The sequence below is a fragment of the Acanthopagrus latus genome, chromosome 21, assembly GCF_904848185.1.
Source record: "Acanthopagrus latus isolate v.2019 chromosome 21, fAcaLat1.1, whole genome shotgun sequence".
NCBI classification, from domain to species: domain Eukaryota; kingdom Metazoa; phylum Chordata; class Actinopteri; order Spariformes; family Sparidae; genus Acanthopagrus; species Acanthopagrus latus.
In genome coordinates, this window is record NC_051059.1 from 1,288,039 (window position 1) to 1,307,483 (window position 19,445).

Sequence of the window (19,445 nt, forward strand, 5' to 3'; positions counted from 1 at the left end):
GTGATTTCTGAGATTATCTTACACACAATATTTTACCTGGAGATGGCAATCTCCACTTTGGTTCTGGCGATGGCTGCTGCTCTCACTGCTCCCTCAATGGCTCGATCCACCTTCTGTTTGGTCTTGGTGTTCTTCAGAGGAATCAGCTGCTTCCTGATGCTCCGGGCCAGCGTGTTGTTCTTGTACTTCCCCTCTTCCTTGGTACCATCAGGAAAGATAGTGCAGCCATAGCCATGGCGCTTGTTATTCAACCACTCACCTTCGTATTTCATGCCATTGGAGCGCTCAGAGACACCAAAACCACTGCGCTTGTCATTCTTCCACTCGCCCATGTAGGACTCGGTGGTGGTGGCATCCACATTGTCCTCCAGAGGCAGGTAGTCATCGCCTGGGTCTCCATCTCCAAAGCTGATTGTGGAGTTGGCATCGCTTGAACTGATGCGGCTCATGGTGGTGTCACTGTGTGCTGAGCTGCGTTTACTGGAAATGGAGGACCGTGAATCCGATTTGCGCAGTCGTTGAAGGCTACCGAAGAGAGAGCCACGGCGAAAAAGACCCTTCTTTTTCTCCGAACCTTCTCCGTCTGAATGGAAATTGAGTACGAAGCCACCACGTGTGCCAGCAGGGCTGTCAGACAGGCTGTCACGCAATACTGTACCATTACTCTGCTCACTGCGGAGGGAAGCCATTGAGGTTCGTAGAGGTGAACGGATGACAGAGGCCATACCATATGGAACACTTTGACGTACGCCGTAGCCATGGCGCATCCCACCAGTCCACTGACCCTGGTATGTACCTACAGCAAAGAGAAGGGAGGAGGTTAGACAGAGACTAAACTGTAAAAGACACTCATATAGGTCCATATCTTACTGCCACAAGTGTCATAGCTTGTTTTTTAAAAGCAATTACGTTGCCAATATCATGCCCAGTTCCCATGTTGTTTAAGTAGCAAAGTCATATCATGTTTAACTAGTACAAAGAAGTTGGCCATGCCCCTAATCACTTGCACAATTGATGATAGACCACAGTGTTTAAAAAGGGCTCATGGAGAGGAAGATAAGCAAAAATGACAAAAGAAATGCAAAGAATGATGCAATAACATAATTACTGATCGATTACAGAAGTCTGAATAGAAGCATCTTTTGAAGTTGGATGGTTTTCTGTGCTCAGAGCTAGATAAGTGAATAATAGGCAACAAGATATTAAGGCGACTAGAAAGACATTTATTTCATCCATATTGTACAACTCACATTCCAATAAAGGTGTGACACTGTGTAAAATACATATAAAAGACAATGTGATCGTTTCCCAATCCTTTTTGACATACTCAATAAAAATAGATGAAAGATTAAATATTGTTGTTGATGATGAAACATGAACATAACTTATCACCACTGCACCGTTTTAAGTGTGGCCTATATAACATACACATGCCTGTGTGCTTCTATGAATGTGGATCATGAGGAGGGCCCGAGGGCTGAAGCGTCATCTAGATAGATTTGCATAAAGTGTGAGACCTTTTTCAAACTTTCAAGTCTAATTCCAGTGTTGATGTATGTTACTTTTTATTATAACTTCTGGGTGATTTAAAGAGTGATGTCATCTAAAAGCTGAGGTTGGGCACTTAGTCTAGAAGCATTTTTTTGGGATATTTGTAGAAAATATCTTAACATACTCACAGCAATCAATATATTGAATGCTCTGACAAATAAAAGAAAAACAGTAACTATGGCCGTTGCAGGCCTCTAATAAGCCCATCCAACTGTCTTATTTGGCTTGTATGAAAAGACTGGACTCATTGTGTATGACCACAGTCTTCCACAGAGCTAGGCGAATAGATTGCAAACCTGATGAGCGCTAGTGGCACAAAAATGACAAAGAGAGTGGAGCCAAAATTTATCAGATTAACTTACTATCTTGACAGTGATGCATATTAACAATAGCCACGGTTGTGGTCTATGCTCATCATGATAATGTGAGGTGTGTTTACTTACATGCAAGTGACACATGATGATCTGGTCGGTGATAACAATGATATGCTCGATCACAGCACACAGCCACTGAGCCTGCTCTTTAGCAGCTTGATAACTCAGAACCACAAGGTGCACAGCCTCTGAGGCCAATAAAAGCACTGCTGCGACATAAACACACTCCTGTTGTGGCTAATGTTATCATAAAGCACACATCTGGAGTACCTGTAGTACTGGGTAGGCTTTTTTGCACTGAGCTATGTTTGTGCCGCTATATTGTGTGTGTTTATATGAGAGTGGTATTTCAGAGTTACTTGTTGATGGCTCAGCATTATCAATATTACCAAGCAACCAAATCTATCAGTTGCACGATTACATGTAAACTGGTAGTTACCTAAAACGTTTACTATGTCCCACCATTATCATTTGACTTCATTTTTTACAGAGGTTTATAGTCACTTTTATCTCATTGGTTTAGTTTCACTGCTGTTCTTGGTGAAAAGGCTCTAGTGCATTCCCTGTATACTATGTGCCCAGGACCAAATGGCAGACAGACAAAAGTTAACAACTAGCTGGTGAATGTAGTGGAGAATTTAGCAGCTAATGCCATATATATTTCTCAGGAGTTGATGGAGTCTAACCCACAGCTAAAAGGAGAGGGAATGTTGGGCTTACATTCTACAGAGCATGTGAGATCAAAACTACCAAACACTGATTTGATGCTTTGGCCCTGAATTAATTGCTGTTAATAATAAGAATAACAGTAAAGGTGATCATATATTGTTGCTGTGAAATGATACAAAAGTGGCCATTGACACTGTATTATCATCATGTACCTGTATGAAATTCACCAATCTTTGGAACTCAATCACTTACTAACAGGACAAAAACAGCGGGAACATTTGTACATGTACTGTATTTTGATGGACATGGACATAAACCAGTTGTGATTCTGAAACCAGTACCAGTAAGTTAGGTGATAAAAGGTCATTAGGTGATAAAACAGTTAGCTTTTCTGGCCTAGTTAGGAGAGCTCAGGCTCCTGCACTGATGGCTACAGCTGAAGAATGTAAGAATGTGCTATTTTAAAAGATGGAAGTAACTTGAGACACTGGGAAGTCTGTTGGCTGGCCAAATATAGATCCAAGCAGTTATCTTTCTATGAGGAATAAGCCTTCTTCACAGTGGTAGACCGAAGACACTGGAGCAGCCCCTGGAAAAACTTGTTATTCCTGTGCAAATGTGACTGATTAGGTTCCTTGATTTAGCAGGGCTTTCTTTCTAACCCCAACTAAATCAAGATTTAGGTAGACTGAAGTAACTTAACTGATTATTTATGAGAGCTTGGGTTTGGATAAAAATTCTCATTTAGCCGATTGGTTAACAGCATTGTCATATTAAGGCCCCTTGCAAAGTAATTTATATCTAAGACCTCTTTCTTTTGTTTGAATATTCATCTAAAAAGCTTGAAACTCCAAACATTATCCAAAAACTCACACACAAAAAAATATTGGAAAATAAATAGAACTTAAGCCTAAGAAATTACTTTTTTTGTTTTTTGTCTACGATCTAAAAAAAGGAAAAAGGTCTTGTAAGAACTAAGCCACTGTATCATCTCCAGGCTGCAACTATTTTGGTTGCACATGTTCCCAAAAATCTGTCAAGCCCACCTTAATACTTTTTATATTTTGCCATAGTTGGCCATGGGAAGACAGATCAAGGAAAAGAGATGGTGCCTGGATATGATCAACAGAGGTGAGATTTTTTGAGAAAACCTCTTCATATTTTTATTTGATCTGAAGTCACAAAAGGCAAAACAACCCAATATGAAATGTTTTAACTAGTCATCATCTTGTAATGAAAGTCACTCCAGTTCTACTTTCTGGCCAAGTATGAATGCCACTGCACTAATGCAGTAAAAGACACGAACAATGTGTAAGCACTGTCAAAGATTTTGCCACAAACTCAACTGACTGGCTTCTCATGAGTCTCTTCAGACTTTATAAGTGTGCATGAACCATGTGTGAGCTTCTCCCTTCTAATGCAGCTGTGTGTGACCTTCTTACTGGACTCCTTTCCACAAATTGAAAGTAAAAAACAACAACAGTAACAAAGTTGCAAAAAGAAATAACACAAAGTTTTACTTAGCCTTATTTTTTTAAGTGAAACAGGGATCGACACTTCTTGTCTGCCATGACCGCGGCATGCCGGAGATGCAGCAGCTATTGTGAGTTGTTCAAAAACTCTCGTTTTTAGCAAACTCTGTGTACACAAACAATGTTCTCAATGCTCGTGTTCATGTGTAGAGACCCTGGTGATACTACGAGCAGCTACAAGTTTCATGGGTCGAGCCTTCTTAGTGTTTTAAAAATAGCGAGTGCCCCTGCTCTCCATTGAAAATTAGCTTGCCCGAAAACAAAACTACGGTAAATCTTAAAAGTGCCTCTTTCGTCGTAATTATGCTTGTACACAAAGGTTTGAGTCATATACATTCGCAAATAAAGCCTAGGTTGCCTTTTGGTGAGAGTTTCACTTCAAATGCAAACCGTATTACTCTCAACACTTCAAGGGCAAACAGAGACTGATTAAATTTCTCTTCAAGTATGATACAGAGCTGAGAGGTGGATACAACTACACTGCCCAGCCTAACATACGGTCACGTTGTTTTCAAGAATGTAAGCATGTCAACTGTAAAGTAACACAGGGCTTAGAAAGTTTGTGTCACATCTAAACTTCTGTCTGTACTCAGCACGCTCCTTTTCTGTCATCTAATTGGACATTGCCTCTCTCTCGCTCTTGGAAGCACAGTAGCCTCCATTAAAACTGTTGAATTAATACTGCGCCAAATCTGTGGCCAGTTCTATAGTGTGTAGTTTTAACAGAGAGTATAATACACTACATAGCCAAAAAGAAAAATCATCACCTGGATTTAATTAAGCAAGTAGGTAAGACTGAACGCAATATTTTAAACCTGGAGGGACAGTGTTGAACCTTCATCTTCCAATAGGAAATTTGGTCGGAGAAAAATCTTGAGTGATCGTGATCCAGAGTGATAGGTGCATCTGGGTAAGAACAGAGGTAGATGAAGTGATGGACCCATCACGCCTAGTGCCTAAAGTACAAAACTGTGGGGTCATTGTTGTGATCTAGAGTAGATTTAGTCGGTCAGGTCTAGGTTCAGTGACTTTATCTGCCCAAAACATGATGTCAGCTGACTACCTGAACATACTGAATGAGCAAGTTTTGGCATCAATAGATTTTTTCTTCCCTGTTTGCACAGCCATATTCCATGATGACAGTACCACAATTCATCGGGTTCAAATTATGAAAGAGAGTTATTTTTATTTTTATTTTTTTACAAAAAATGAATGCAACTCTGGATGGAAATAAATGTTGTGACACTGCATAAGTTTATCATAACGATGCCATGGCAAATGCGTGTCAAAATCATAGCTAAAAGCGGTCCAATAAATATTTAGTGAGTTAGGTTTTACGGTCATTTACATAATTTGTTAAGAAATTATTTGGCACCCAAAAGTAAGGCATACCAGCTCAACCAGGGTAAAAAGTTAGTTTGGAGCCCCGCCCCTCAGACATAACTCCTAACCCAAGTTAAATCACTCATGCCATATCACAATGTTACCATATACAATATCTATGATGATATATATTTTCATATGAGGATAATGATAAAACATGATATATAACGACCTGCTTACCAGCCCTACTTGGAAATTTGGGGAATTTCATTCAATTTCAATGAAAAACTAAATAAAAATAATAAATAATAAAAATTATAATCATGTTAAACTAGAACGGCACCTCTCTCACACTGAAACCACCCATTTCTGTTTAACCATGATGTAAGGCTACCAGATCTAGGATCTGTATCAAATAGTACTTATTCACATATACCAGCAACCTGAATACACCTGATGTTTTTCATCAACATCCTTGTATTATTGCCTGAGAAATTAATGAAAATGATGAAAAATGCCATATCTTACAATGTTAAAGAAAATGAGAAAACATTCCTGGATTGGTCCCTTTATCTGGAGTTTGTTCAATCATAGTTATTTCATTACCTTAGACTGGAATTCCACAGTTTGCATGTATTTTGCTCTGCTACGGTTTTGCCTGTACTCCTTAGTCTGCATTGGCCGGACAGCTGTAGCTGGGAGACCGAGGAATTCTGGCGATAATTAAAGAATAAAGGGCGGCTGCACTTATACATATCCTTTATAAACAACAGCCAACAGACGAAAGGTTAGTGGTCCCAACCAAAGGATTAGAAGAAGTGCTTGGGTTTGTCTCTTTTTGCAATTTTTGTGCCAGTGTCAACATGGAATGTTTTAATTAAATTAACTGGATGTTATGGTATTATTTTGTTGTCCGTCTTCCTGTCTGCTCCATGCTGAAATTGGCTGAAGTGGTGTGCCGTACTCCAGCACCTGGCAGAAATGGAAGCTCTGTCCATCTGCTGTGGAAGAGTCCCGACTGCTGGAGCTGCAATGTACAGTGAAGCCAGTGGAAGTACAAACATAGACTAGAGCTGCTGTGGAGAAGTGGAGATGGGCCAAACAAGAATCTGATGGAATTTAGGGGTTACACAGACATATCAGATGGGATCTGGGAAGGGAAACAACTTTGGCAGGTCTCATTTATGTAAAAGCATTTATTCTAAAATAGCAAAATGCTCTATGAAAGCAAAGTATATTTGATGTTTTTCATGAAAGAAAAAAAAATACCATTTGAAGGGTCAGAACTGTTCTTTGTTTCGAGGGTAAAAGTGATGACAGTTAGATGGTTAGAGCTTTGGAATACGAAATCATTGATCTTTTTTCGCTACATAATAGCCTTATTTACCCTCAGTTGCACAAAAACTACACATTTGGAACCTTTCAAATATAAAAATGTCAACAAAAAAGTAATTACTTTTTTTATCAGTTGCGAGAGGCAGAAATTATCAGTTGAACACGGTCCATACCATGCAACCCTAGTATAAACACACAACATGAAAAAACATATCAAATCTACTACTCTTTTTATGTAATTGGCATCAAATAAGGCTTAACATTTAAAAAAGAGACCTGGCTACATCCCCAAATTGACCTTTATACATACCATTATTGCTAACCTTGACTGTATTGCTATTATAGTCTTGTCCTTTATTTGTATATTTCTATAGAGGAAAGAATTTCATGCAAGTATACTTATACAAGTAGACTGATGATAACGATCTTGACGCTTAAGTCTAGAAAGCATTCTGACAAAAACATTACACCTAACTGTCACAAACTGACATGGTTCATCATGGCCCAGGACAGGAAGGCTTTAGAGCGGGTGATAAAAACCACCAGAGCACCACTGGTACCATCTCTGTTCAGAGAAGAATACACTTACAGTTCATTCACTCCTGTTCTTGACTGTGCCTTATTAGACCATTAGTCTGACACTGCCCCAGACTGTGTCCAACAGGGGCCACATTAGCAGAGCAACATTGTTTGTCTAACTAAACAGGCTATGAAATAAACTACTTTACTTACTTACTTACTACTTTTCTTACTGCTATGTACATCTTTATCTTCACCTGCTTAAACCTCAGTGTGTAAAAACACACCTGTTGTCTCATCCTGGATCTGATGAACAACTGTGCTGTTGTCTGGATCTCCATTAGCTGGATCTGTCTGCACTGACTGTAGCTGACTGTCTGTATCCTCTGCTTCCTCGTAATAATTAGTGTATAAAATCAGTTATGATTATGAACAGTGTGCACTGTGCAGCGTCAGTAGACAATGACAGGTAACAGTGTGCAGTACTACCAGCAGACTCAGAATACAGCTAATGATGGCAACACGTTCAAAAGCTGACAGGTTGTAAGTCCTAAGCAATAAAACGTGCTACAGATGCTGTGATTACCTTTGACCTGAAGCGTTGTGGCCGAAAAAAGTGCGTGTCTCTGCGTGTGTTCTTGCTAGTGCTAGCTTTTCTAGCATCCTTGTTGTCTGCACAGGTTTCACCAAGCCGCCTGACCAGGTGAACACTAACATTTGTGATGCTACACTGTACTTAAACGCTGCTCTACAGAGAAACTTTCTGTCCTCCTTTTAACATCCAAATTTCTTCCACTTTTGATTACAGAGATGATGTTCGGCGTTGTTGGACATGTTGCCTTTCTCTCCTTGGTAACGCTATGCTGACGTCTTCAATGCCGCATCTCACAAATCCCACGCTGGACTTCACAATTTTTACACCCCTGGTAAACACTTACTCACCAGTGCATAAAAATGAAAACCTACTGTTATTTAGGGGTTTGTGGGTTTTAAATTCTGGCCCAGCTGGGGATACAAAACTTGAAAAATCCTGAAACAGAAAAGTCATATATAATTTCTGGATCATGGGTGGTTGTGTTTCAGGAGGTCATTAACTAATTGGAGGGTTGGTGGTTTGATTCCTGGCCTTGGCACTCTACATGTCATGTGTCCTTAGCCAAGAAACTGAACCCCAAATTGAGCAAGACACTGGGCAAGAAACTAAACCATCAATTCCCAGTAGCTCTTCCATTGGTGTACAAATGTGTGTATGAACAGCTATTGCTACTGATGAGCAGGTGGTACCATAAATGGTAGACCCACTAGTGTATGATTGGGTCAATGCTGACTTTTGTTGCAAAGTGCTTTAAGTAGTGGGTGAGACTGAAGAAGCAGTATATAAATGCATTAAATGCACCATATTAATACAAACATATCAAATCATAAGCAAATGTGACAAAGCATGAATAAATGATTAAACTGACTGCAGAATTGGCAGGTTCATTGTATTGATGGTGGGAGAGTCGGGCCGCTGTCTCCAGCACATCCCAAAGATTGTCACCAAGGTTCAGGTCTGGACTCTGTGGTGTCTCTGCCAATCCATGAGTGAAAATGATGTCTCATGCTCCCTGAACCACTCTTTCACAGTTTGAGCATGATGAATCGTGGCAATGTCTTCTTCGAATATGCCCGTGTCGTAAGGGTCGAAAAAAATCCATTGATGGAAAAACCTGCTCATTTAGTTGATTCAGGTTGTCAGCTGACATCATGTTTTGGGAAGATAATGTTGCTGAACCTAGACCTGACCAATTGAATCTACAACCAGACCATAACACCGCTACCACTTCATCTACCTCTCTTCTTACCCTGATGCACCCATCACTCTGGAACAGGGTAAATCAGACCACATGACCTTTTTCCATTACTCCAGAGTCCAATCTTTATGCTGCCTAACAAACTGAAGCCTTTATTTCTGATTAGCGTCTGTGATAAGTGGTTTACTAAAGGCTCCACAGCTGTTTAGTCCCAATCCTTTGAATTCTCTTCACATTGTGTGTGTGGAAATGCTCTTACTTTCACTGTTAAACACAGTCCTGAGTTCGACTGTTGATTTTACCAAACATTTAAGTGAATTTGACCCTTTGGAAACCGAGTCAAATCTTTTCCACAGGATGTGTCTTCAGACATGGTTGATTAAGAAATGAGAAGCAACTCATTTCATCAGTTAGGGTTAAATAACTTGTTGCCAGCTGACACATATTAATCACTGCAGTAATTATCCAGTGGAAGGCTCTTACCTCTTTGCTTAGTTAAATCCAGCTGGTGACCTTTTTTTTTGGCCGGGCGGTTTATGCAAATTTATTTAAAATAGGAATACAAGTCAATACTTGGAGGTAAAGCAGTTCACATGCCATTGAGTAGATTATTTTGGTTTACTGACAAACTCTCTGCAGAAAGAAGTTAATTTATAGTCATTATGCTGACATTAGAGAAACATTAAAAAAGTTAATAACTATGGAGCTCTAAATGATTGAATATTATTAAGTTACCCAGTAATTTAGAATTAGTTACTCACATGAAAACATTTTGCAAAACACATAAATCAAAAACAGAAGACAGAGAGAGAAGAGATTCAACTTTTGCTTACCAGTTTTATAGTTTCCATTTCATAATCTAACTTTTTATAGAGTTGCTTTTTATGACAGTTTTCATGACAGTCACATGCTCCTTTCCTTTTAAGCTGCTAAGCTCAACAGCTGCAACCAGAATCAGATTTAGCACCTGTTAGCTAGAGCAAGTCCAACCCTGATTCCAGAAAAGTGGACAACACTGTAATACTATGGTGAAACAGAATGTGAATATTTGCACCTGCTTTAAGATCCGTTGACACCCAACTGTACAGGGGACAATGACAATATGTTTTATGTTTGACCTCAACAGCTTCATTAATTTTTGTAAATAAATTCTTATTGCGAGTTTGATGTCAGCATCAATTTCCAAACAAGTTGTGACAGGAGCAACAAAAGAAGTTGCGGACTGCTCCTAAAACACTTGTTTGAAACACTCCACAGGTAAAAAGGTTGACAGGTGAGAGTATCATGTTGGGACAGGAGCATCCTCAAAACACTCGGTCCTCAGAAACACCTTGTTGTTGGTAAACACAGTTTACGTGTGTGCTTGTGCATGTGTGTGTGTGTGAATCATTATGGTGTCCTGGAGACACTTATTGTTGCCGGAAGTAACACAAAGGTGGTTTTGAGTACTTTGAGTACTATGTTGTAATTTGGAATCCACTGTCTAGCTGCTGCTGTAAATAAACAGACAACATGGACGCAGATAGTAAGGCTCATTCACACTAATATGTTTTAATTTAAAGAACTAACATTGAAAAAAGAGAAAATGTACTAACATTACCAGCAGAGTGTGTAGAAACAGTAACAGTATTGACATTAGGTCAAATCTGTGTACTGCGTTACAGAGATGTCTACTAAAGATAGTCCAAGCCCGCCCTGTCTGGTAACACCAATTTGTACCTCAAAAGGCAATAGTCTGATAGTATAATACAATACAACAGTACAACTTTTGAATGATCTTTTACTGAACTAAGATGAACTTAATCGCTTCACCATTGCACAACACAGTTCATTCAAACTTGATAGAAACTAACCAAAACAGTCTTTTTCCACAACCACCTCCGGTCAGTTCAGAGCCAGACATGAAAATATATCGCTACTCGATGCGTCGTTTTCACATGCTGCTGGTGTCCAACTCGCTCTCTCCTCTGCTACCTCATGTCTCTCCTGTCCATGCCTGCTGTGTCAGAGCAGCTGTAAATCACCTCCCCACTTTAGCCCTGTCTGAAATTGACCTCTGAAACTGTGTTCAGTCTCTGTCTCGTTTTCAACCGTGTTCAGGCTAAGCCTTGTTGCCCCGTGACTCCCCCCCCAACATCCTCAGCACAAATTTCTCATTTAAACAGAAATATGAACTTAGACTAGTTGACTAATCTTAACAAACACTCAGAAATAGAGCATAATTTGATCAATCAGGTATTACACTGTGTGAAAAACAATTTCTATACGTTTAACCGATCAACAAGTCAGCAACACTTGTGCAGGGTTTCCCACACATTAATCTATTTGTGGTGGTCCACCACAATATGGCTGCCACATACTGATTTTCTATTTTTGGAGCTGCATCTTGTTCTCCCACACTCAAGACAGCACCCATCAGTGAATGGCATGATGTTATATACTCTGATACAGTGGATGGCGGTGTGGTTTTTAGTCTGCTGGGAAAACCAACAAAGAAGAGGAAGAGGTTTATTTAACACAGTTGGCTTGACCATAACTTCCTCTGCAAAGTAGACGGCTGACCTCATCGCCGAGTCCCCACAAAGTCGTGGCCATCGTCATGTGATGCACTGGGGACTTTCTCCCAAAAGCTAACAGTGGGCCTCATTCATGAACTGTTCTTATGAGCAAATTTGTTCTCAAGTCCCACTTACGAAGATTTTACGAAGACTGTGGCAATCATGAATTTTTTCTTATCCAGGATTTATCCTTAGGTAAGAACAAATCCTACGAACACTCAGGAGTCCTTTACGCACATTTCAGTGCCGACATGTTGGCATGGTTGTGTTTTCTTCTATTGTGCAGTTCAATATTTATTTATTTATATATTCATTTCATATTTTTGGTAATTTACAGAGAATTTTAAATTTTAAAATAAATTAAATGTGCCAATAATTTAACATTAATCAAGTGAATTGGAAACCATGCCATCAATTAGTAACCTGGCACGCGCTCTCAATTTACGAGGTGGCATTCATCAATGTAGGAACAAAGCTGCGAACAATTCTGAGGCTTACGAATGCGTTGATGAATCTGACGTAGGGTTTTCTTAAGGAACCTCTTAAGAACAACTTGAGAAAGAATCTAAGAAAGTTCTTAAGAAGATATTGGTGAATGAGGCCCATTGTGAAAGATGTGTCCGTAAACATTCATAAAGGCCGCAATATTACTTGTTTTACTGTCAGAATTTGGGCCATTCTGTCCAATAAACTGTGTGTCTAGAAGAGCCGCCCCATTACATTTTTATCTTCATCCAAGCTAGCTCGGAGCTAAACTGGAAGTTAGCCGACTCGGTTGGCGGAAGTCTTGAGTGAGCATGCTCTATGGCACCCCATCTGGACAGTCACTGCCACAATTAGTCTGATTCTGTGGGAAACACTGCTAGTGCACACCTTAGCAAGCATATTCCCTCATTTTTTCATTGCTCCTTTCACATGCGAGTAGCCTTTTACTGGGGTTGATCAGGGCCACTCTGAACAGCGGAAATCTTTCTCATCATTTTCATAGAAACCACAACATAAAAGGCCTGGGTGATATGGTTTAAAGAGTCTAGCATGATGGCGAAGTTTCATATGCACCGATAACTATAATTATTGATCATTTTTAATGACGTGTCCCAGTTTTTATTATTCTTAAAGATAAGGTGAAAAGAAGGTCAAATTTAACCACTTTATTTTGAATATAACCACTTTATCAAGTTTATCTTGTGGTTGGTTTGTAAAACACTTGACCGGCGGCAGAGCTGGTGTGGCGTATCATGAGCTATAGTTGCCCTGGTTATCTGTTGCAGCTGCAGTATCTCTGAGCTCATAGGCAGAGCAAACAGGCTGGGCAGATGAAGTGTCGGACCCATCGTGCCTTAGTGCCTATCGTACACTAGGCATGACTGACCAACTGGTCAGGTCTAGGTTCAGCAATGTAATGTGCCCAAAGCCTGAATTAATTAAATGAGCAGGTTCTTCCATCAATGGATCATTGGGCATATTCAAAGAAGACATTGCCATGATTCATCATGCTCAAGCTGTGAAAGAATGGTTCAAGAAGCATAAGACATCATTTTCACACATGGATTGGCAGAGACACCACAAGAGTCCAGACCTGAACCTTGCTGACAATCTTTGCAATGTGCTGGAGAAGTCTTTAGACAGCGGCCCGACTCTCCCACCATCAATCAATCAACCAAAATATTAGTTTGTGCGACTTCAACCAACAGAATGTGCACAGATAGACTGCAAAATTGCAACTGAGTTATGGTTATGGGCAGACCCTCTGGTTGCTGAAGCCTAGAGGAACTAGAAAACAATGCTAAGATGAAATATGTCATATCAAAATAAAACTGTTTTCAAGCTAAATTAATGTCATATGAAAATGAATAATGAAATCCCCTTTAATAATGATAAATGTCAAAATCCACCAATATATAAATAAATCATAATAATTTCTTCAATTATTTTACCAAGTGTTGGTTCATGCATGCATAGCAACGTTTCGACAACAGTCATTCAGAGAAAATCTAGCTAAGTCTTCTCACTGGCAGTCAACACAGACATTAGATCCAGTGAAAACTATAGTCTCATTAGCATACAGTGGATCAATCTAGTTGCAGTTAATTGTCCAAATTAATGCTGGGTCCATAATCTACCATATGTGTTCTTGCCATTTGATAGTGTTGTCTGACTGTCTATTGAGGATTACCGCATAACCGATGCACTCATAATGCATTCTCCACACCACGCCCATTCAGCAGCTTTTTTAGAAGTGCCAGATTTGAAAAAAAAGTGAAGTGCCAGGGGCTGAACATTTAGTACGCTGCACAACTGGAAAAAAAAACAAAAAGCAAAACATTTTTACATAAGTTTGCAAAAAAAGTAGTAAGGAAATAGGATCTCAGTTTGATTCTCCTGAATTCCCTCTGCTAAAGACAAGCCTGGGTTAAAACTTATTTGTGAAATTAAAAAGTACTTTGATAATCAGGGAAAGACAGCAGTAATGAATGTGCCTTGCTCAGGCGCTGGCCCACCACAACCAGTAGAACAGGTCTGCTCTACACTTTGGATGCCAGATGTAAGAAATGACCAAATCAGTGTTTCACAGGGGCTCTGGCTCCTGCCAACTAACACAAAAAAAGGGTACATTTAGTGAATTGAGATGGAGCGAATGACTTTAGATACAGCCTTAAACTATTTAAAGAACTGTGTGTGTCACAGGTTTGAGACAGGTCAGTCATGTTGGAGGGGGCGTAAACCTTATTACACAATGTGACGCCAGGGACTGATTTGGAACAAATCTGACCAACAAGTAGTTTCTCACTCTTTAATGCTCATTGAGACGCCACAACTTTTGATTCATGGCACCAGCCGACCGAACAATCTAAACATTATTTGATCACACGCCTGGTCAGCCTGGACAGTGGGCAGTGTTTCTAAAGATAGATGTTCTACCAGTGATCAATCTGTACTCGGTGTCTCTCTCACCTCCATCACCGTACGTCTCCACGCCATACCCGTCCTGCAGTCCGTTACTCCAGGTGCCCTCGTACCTGGCCGGTGTGTTCAGGCTCTGCCGGACTCCGTAACGGCCCTTGAACCCGTGAGCCCACTCTCCCCGGTAAATCCACCTCCCCTTCGTTTCTACGCCGAGTCCGTGGCGTTTCCCTTGTGCCCAGTAGCCCTGGTACACGTTTCCGCTGGGCCAGGTGTAGACACCGACCACTTCAAACCCGTTGGACCAAGAGCCCGAGTACTCGCCCTGGCCCTTGGGGCCGGTACACACCCCATGGCCGTGGGCTTTGCCGTCCTCCCAGCCTCCGCAGTACGTGCCACCATCGTCAAAGTCGAACCGACCGCCCGTCATTCAGAAACGGAGGGTTTCTGTACCGCTCGGCGGCTTATGAAGAAGTCCAGAGTGTGCGATGTGTTCTTAGATGCGAGGAAATGTTGACAGGGAAGCCCCGGCGACACTTGGAGCACTCTGCGGGGGTCTGAGGCAGCGGGGACGGGTGGCGGCGGGGTGCATCAGCAGTGCTCAGTCGGTTATTGAGACCGGGACGTGGGAGGGAGAGAGGCGGCCGCCACGGCTGCTACAGTCGCTCCGAAGCTGACTGCTGGGATACTCTCCCACTCCTCTCTGAAGAAGACAGCTGAGGTGTCGGTGATGAAACAACACGACGCTTCCTGTTTGACTTTTCAAAACAAAAGTCGTCAGACAATATTTGGCAGTATCGCAGCAGGTTTGGTGTGACTGCAGGAGGAACACTGCGACAGGTGGTGTCAGCGAAAGGGATGACATTTATCCTTTGTCGCCACAATAATGACATTTTGATTTAACTTAGTGCCCAGGGACGTGCATGTGCAGGAGTGGGCTCAGCTCACCCAGCTGCGCCCTGTATGGTTTCTGACTTGTGATTGGGTGCGCCCCTCTTCAAACGCACAGCTCTGACGCAGACCCGTGAGTCAGTGCGAGTTGAGGCGATACCACACTCTGTGGAGGACTGAAGCTACCAACATCAGAAATTAATTAAAACAAAATATTTTAAATGGCTCAATAAATAATCTTCAATTAAATACACGACACAGAATTTAAATTAGACATAGACATGAGTTATTTGTATTTAATCGATATCTCGGCCCCTTTCTCTCTTTATTTATTTATGTTTTTTTTTCTTAATTCAACTATTTATTTACTTTTCTAATGAACTGTTTACGCATTTACATCTGGATTGGTTTCTATTTGCTCTTTCCCCTAAAGGAGACTGGGGATGGTTGAAACAAAGGGATAGTTGTAACAGCATCACTTTCACCAATAAGGGATAACATAAGAGTCACTTCATCAATTTCTTGTATAACCACTCCCTCCCTGATCTTGTATGTGAATTTGCATGGCTGTGAGAAGAAGAGTGCAGATTTTACAGCCAAAACATACATTTTCAGGTAAAAGTAATTTTTTGGACCAAGTCTATATTTTTGATTAATACTGAAACTGTTGACATTTGAATTAGGTAACCTGTATTAGTTTGAGTGGTAGGCTCTTGCGTAAAATGTGAGTCATTTCATCTACGCTAATTTCAAACAACCATGCTGATAGCAAAACAATGGCCGACAGGGGTGGGGATGGATGTAATACTTTATAAGAAAATGTTACAACCATCCCTGGCTCACAATTCACATATTTTCCCAGTGTGGGCTGTCACAGCACCCAAAAAGTCTGATGCACAGCAAATTCCAAACCCACAGAAAAGTGTAAATTGCAAGTTCTAGACCCACGAAAAACTGCACCACTGGAAAACCTACATACATCTGTCACCACTGTGACTCTGATCCCTCCGATTAGATTGCTAACACACACAGATACACACACTCAGGTTCATGTTTTAACATTTAAGACAGACACAGTGTGCATGTTTGTTGTTTTACTAATTGTCATCATTATGATTATGAGCCACTTCTGACCTCCTGAAGGTTTCCATTTTTATGTGTATAACATTTATAGGTATTATCACAAAATTTTCATTAAGACAGCTCTTCTAACATTAGGATCCACACCACTGACATTGTTCTTCAATTAGCCATGAGTGATGAGTTACTTTTTTTCTTAGTGAAGCACAGGAAAATGCTTTAATGTTGGCACAAAAAAGAAACAAGAAACAAAGAAACAAACAGGCTCTCCTCGAGTTCCTTACAGTGTCTACAATTAGAAGGGTCTATTTACGAAGAGAGATTAGTGGGTAGGGGTCTTTTTAGTGGGTTTGTTGAGTCTAAAGCCAAAGTTTTCCATGTCACGAATGTGGCTCCTAACCTGGCCAGATCACCATGGTAACTTATGCTGCAGACCAAACCTGGTCCTGACCAGGTTATGTTCAGGGTTTTTTGCCACAGGAGCCTCCATCAGAAAATCTGAATTAGAATATTGTTTTGTTTTATTTTGAAGGTTGCACATGCTCTGACTGAACTGCTCTTTATTATATGACAGTGTCAGACCTCAATGCAAATCTCAAGTTTAATCTTTAAATATTCTGCACCAAGTTAGCTCTGTAAGTACTCGAGATTTTTCAGATGTCACGTTTGAAATAGATGATGCAGAACTAACTGACCGGTGAAATAGCCTTAACATATTAGCTATGACTTCACACAATGATTCATTTTCTGCTAGTATTCCTGCCTTATTTGCAGTAACAGTGTTGTTTTTTCACTGCAATAGGCAGATAGCCCAGATAGCTAGTGGAGCATACACAGCTATGTTTCAGTGACCACAAGCAAGTGACTGTGATTTTGTGATTATTCTGCTGCCTCACTTGGGTTTTGTAGGTGCCAATGTAGGACACTAATCTATATGTAAGATAGTACAATACAGATATGGAATATTTGGGGTGATTTTGAACTATATTGAAGATTATAAAAGCATTTATAAAAATCATAAATGTTCCCCCTCAGTTAAGCTTTGATGCTACTGCAGAACCTTCCGAAAAAATTGAGTCACTTGGAAAAGAGGTAGGTTGAAAAGTTGATAACCGAGCAGGCTGAGCTGTGAAAACTAGATTTTCCAGAAGATGGCAGTGTTTGTCTATGCATTGAGATGGCCATAATCTGAGATATCCTTGTCCACAGATGGGGTGGTATGTTGCATTCTTAACAAGCTGAATCCAAATGTCCACCCTCTGGACTTCAGTTTTATATACAGTGACGTGTTCACTGTCATCATGTCACGTTTGTGATGGCGTAAGACTGCAAAAAGCTATATAAGGCACTGCTGGACGGCAAGAAGACCAGAGTTATAAAATGCATTTACCTTTTTACACTTTTACATACCGTAACATGTCTATATCATGATGTAGTTGATTACTATTCTTATTTTGGGGTTTTCTTTGTTTGTTTTACATACTCATAAGCCATTTTTTTTTTGTTTTTCAGTCAGAAACTTGAAAAAATATGTCATTGTGGGTTATTAAAATAACTGAAGTTTGCACCTCAAAGGGACTCTTTTGAAGTTTGAAGCAGAAAATTCGAATTCCCTGTTATGGAAATATTGAGACTATTGTGAATAAATATTTGTTTATGGTTGTCACGTAAAGCTTTACTACTGTGATCAAAAGTGTTGTTGTCCTCAAATAAACTTTCTTGTAACCCCATTAAAGGACAAAGGTTTCTGTGTCTTGCAGCAACATTGATATCATGCATTCTTCTCACCACATTGGATAGGATTTAGAACCGTGGCCCTCAAGAGGCGGCCCCTGGGCTGCATCCGGCCCGCCAGCCTCCTATTTGTGGGCCCCGAACTGTTATTTCACTTATTTCTTTCACTATGTGTTTTGGTTGGGTCAGCTTGTGTATACCGGGACTTGACTCCATGCCAACATAGCACAGACAGCTGGGTCACTCACTGCTGGAAGTGCAATTTTTAACTTTCACTTTTGCTTTTGGAGCAGTTTGCATTTTGATATTTTGCCAGCTGTAGGATGGTGTGTTCCAAGTTCACCGCTAAAAGAAAAGTGGACAGTGAAAATTGGCAGTTCAAGAAGAATGGACAGAAAAAATGCCTTCATTCTCCCTCCAACCAGCACAAGACCCATTGGCTTAAAATGCCTGTAGCATGTGGCCTGACTGACCTCAATACATGGACCTTGAGGTCATTGAAAAAAATCTTTGTGGCCCTTTAAGATTTGTATTTGAGTACCCCTGAGTTATACGTTTTTTGCAGGCATCACAGATACTTTATTGATCCACACACTGCCTTCATTACTGACGTAGGTGGGTAACATTATTATTGTATTTTATCTAAAGTTTAAAGTAAATATAATTTTAAAAACTTGATAACAATCATGTGGCAAGCATTTCAGCTGTCATTTGTGTGCGCGTAAAATGTCCACATAGTGAAAAAGCCCACAGTCCACACCAGAGGGAGTTATTGTCTCCCACCCTAAACACTGCTCCTGCACTGCCAGAAATGCCTGGTTTGGAGTCAAGCCTTTACCTCCATAACTTATGTGCATCATTATATAAATATATATTTATATATGTATTATGATATACATACATTTCAGTCAGTCAGCAGACAGACAGTTGCTACTGCTGTAATGGAATTATTTTAGAACACTTTGCCTTGCTCGCATGACTGACCCTACTCTGCCTCTGATTGGCTACCTCCTGCTTGTTAAGAAAGAAAAGGTGTGAAAAAACAATCAACCACATGAGAATTTTTTGAAAATTAAAGTATGCAAACCTATTCTAGGACCCCTAAATAAACTTGAAAATTAGAACTATAAGATTGGAGAGTGGATTTATCTTCACTCCTGTTTATCAGCCTGACTGCAGCAG

General features: G+C 40.4%; 1 protein-coding gene across 1 annotated transcript in view; it reads right to left on the minus strand.

Annotated features, from left to right (window-relative positions):
- The window catches only part of LOC119011406 (junctophilin-1-like), a 44,033-nt gene extending 28,549 nt beyond the window's left edge, over positions 1-15,484 (minus strand). Inside the window, exons 1-2 of the mRNA XM_037084491.1 lie at positions 14,610-15,484; positions 37-796 (exon numbers count right to left, since the gene is read on the minus strand). Coding sequence (XP_036940386.1) covers positions 37-796; positions 14,610-14,988 — 1,139 coding nt within the window. The 5' untranslated portion in view covers positions 14,989-15,484. The remainder of the gene's footprint in view (positions 1-36; positions 797-14,609) is intronic.
- Positions 15,485-19,445: the final 3,961 nt, after the last annotated feature.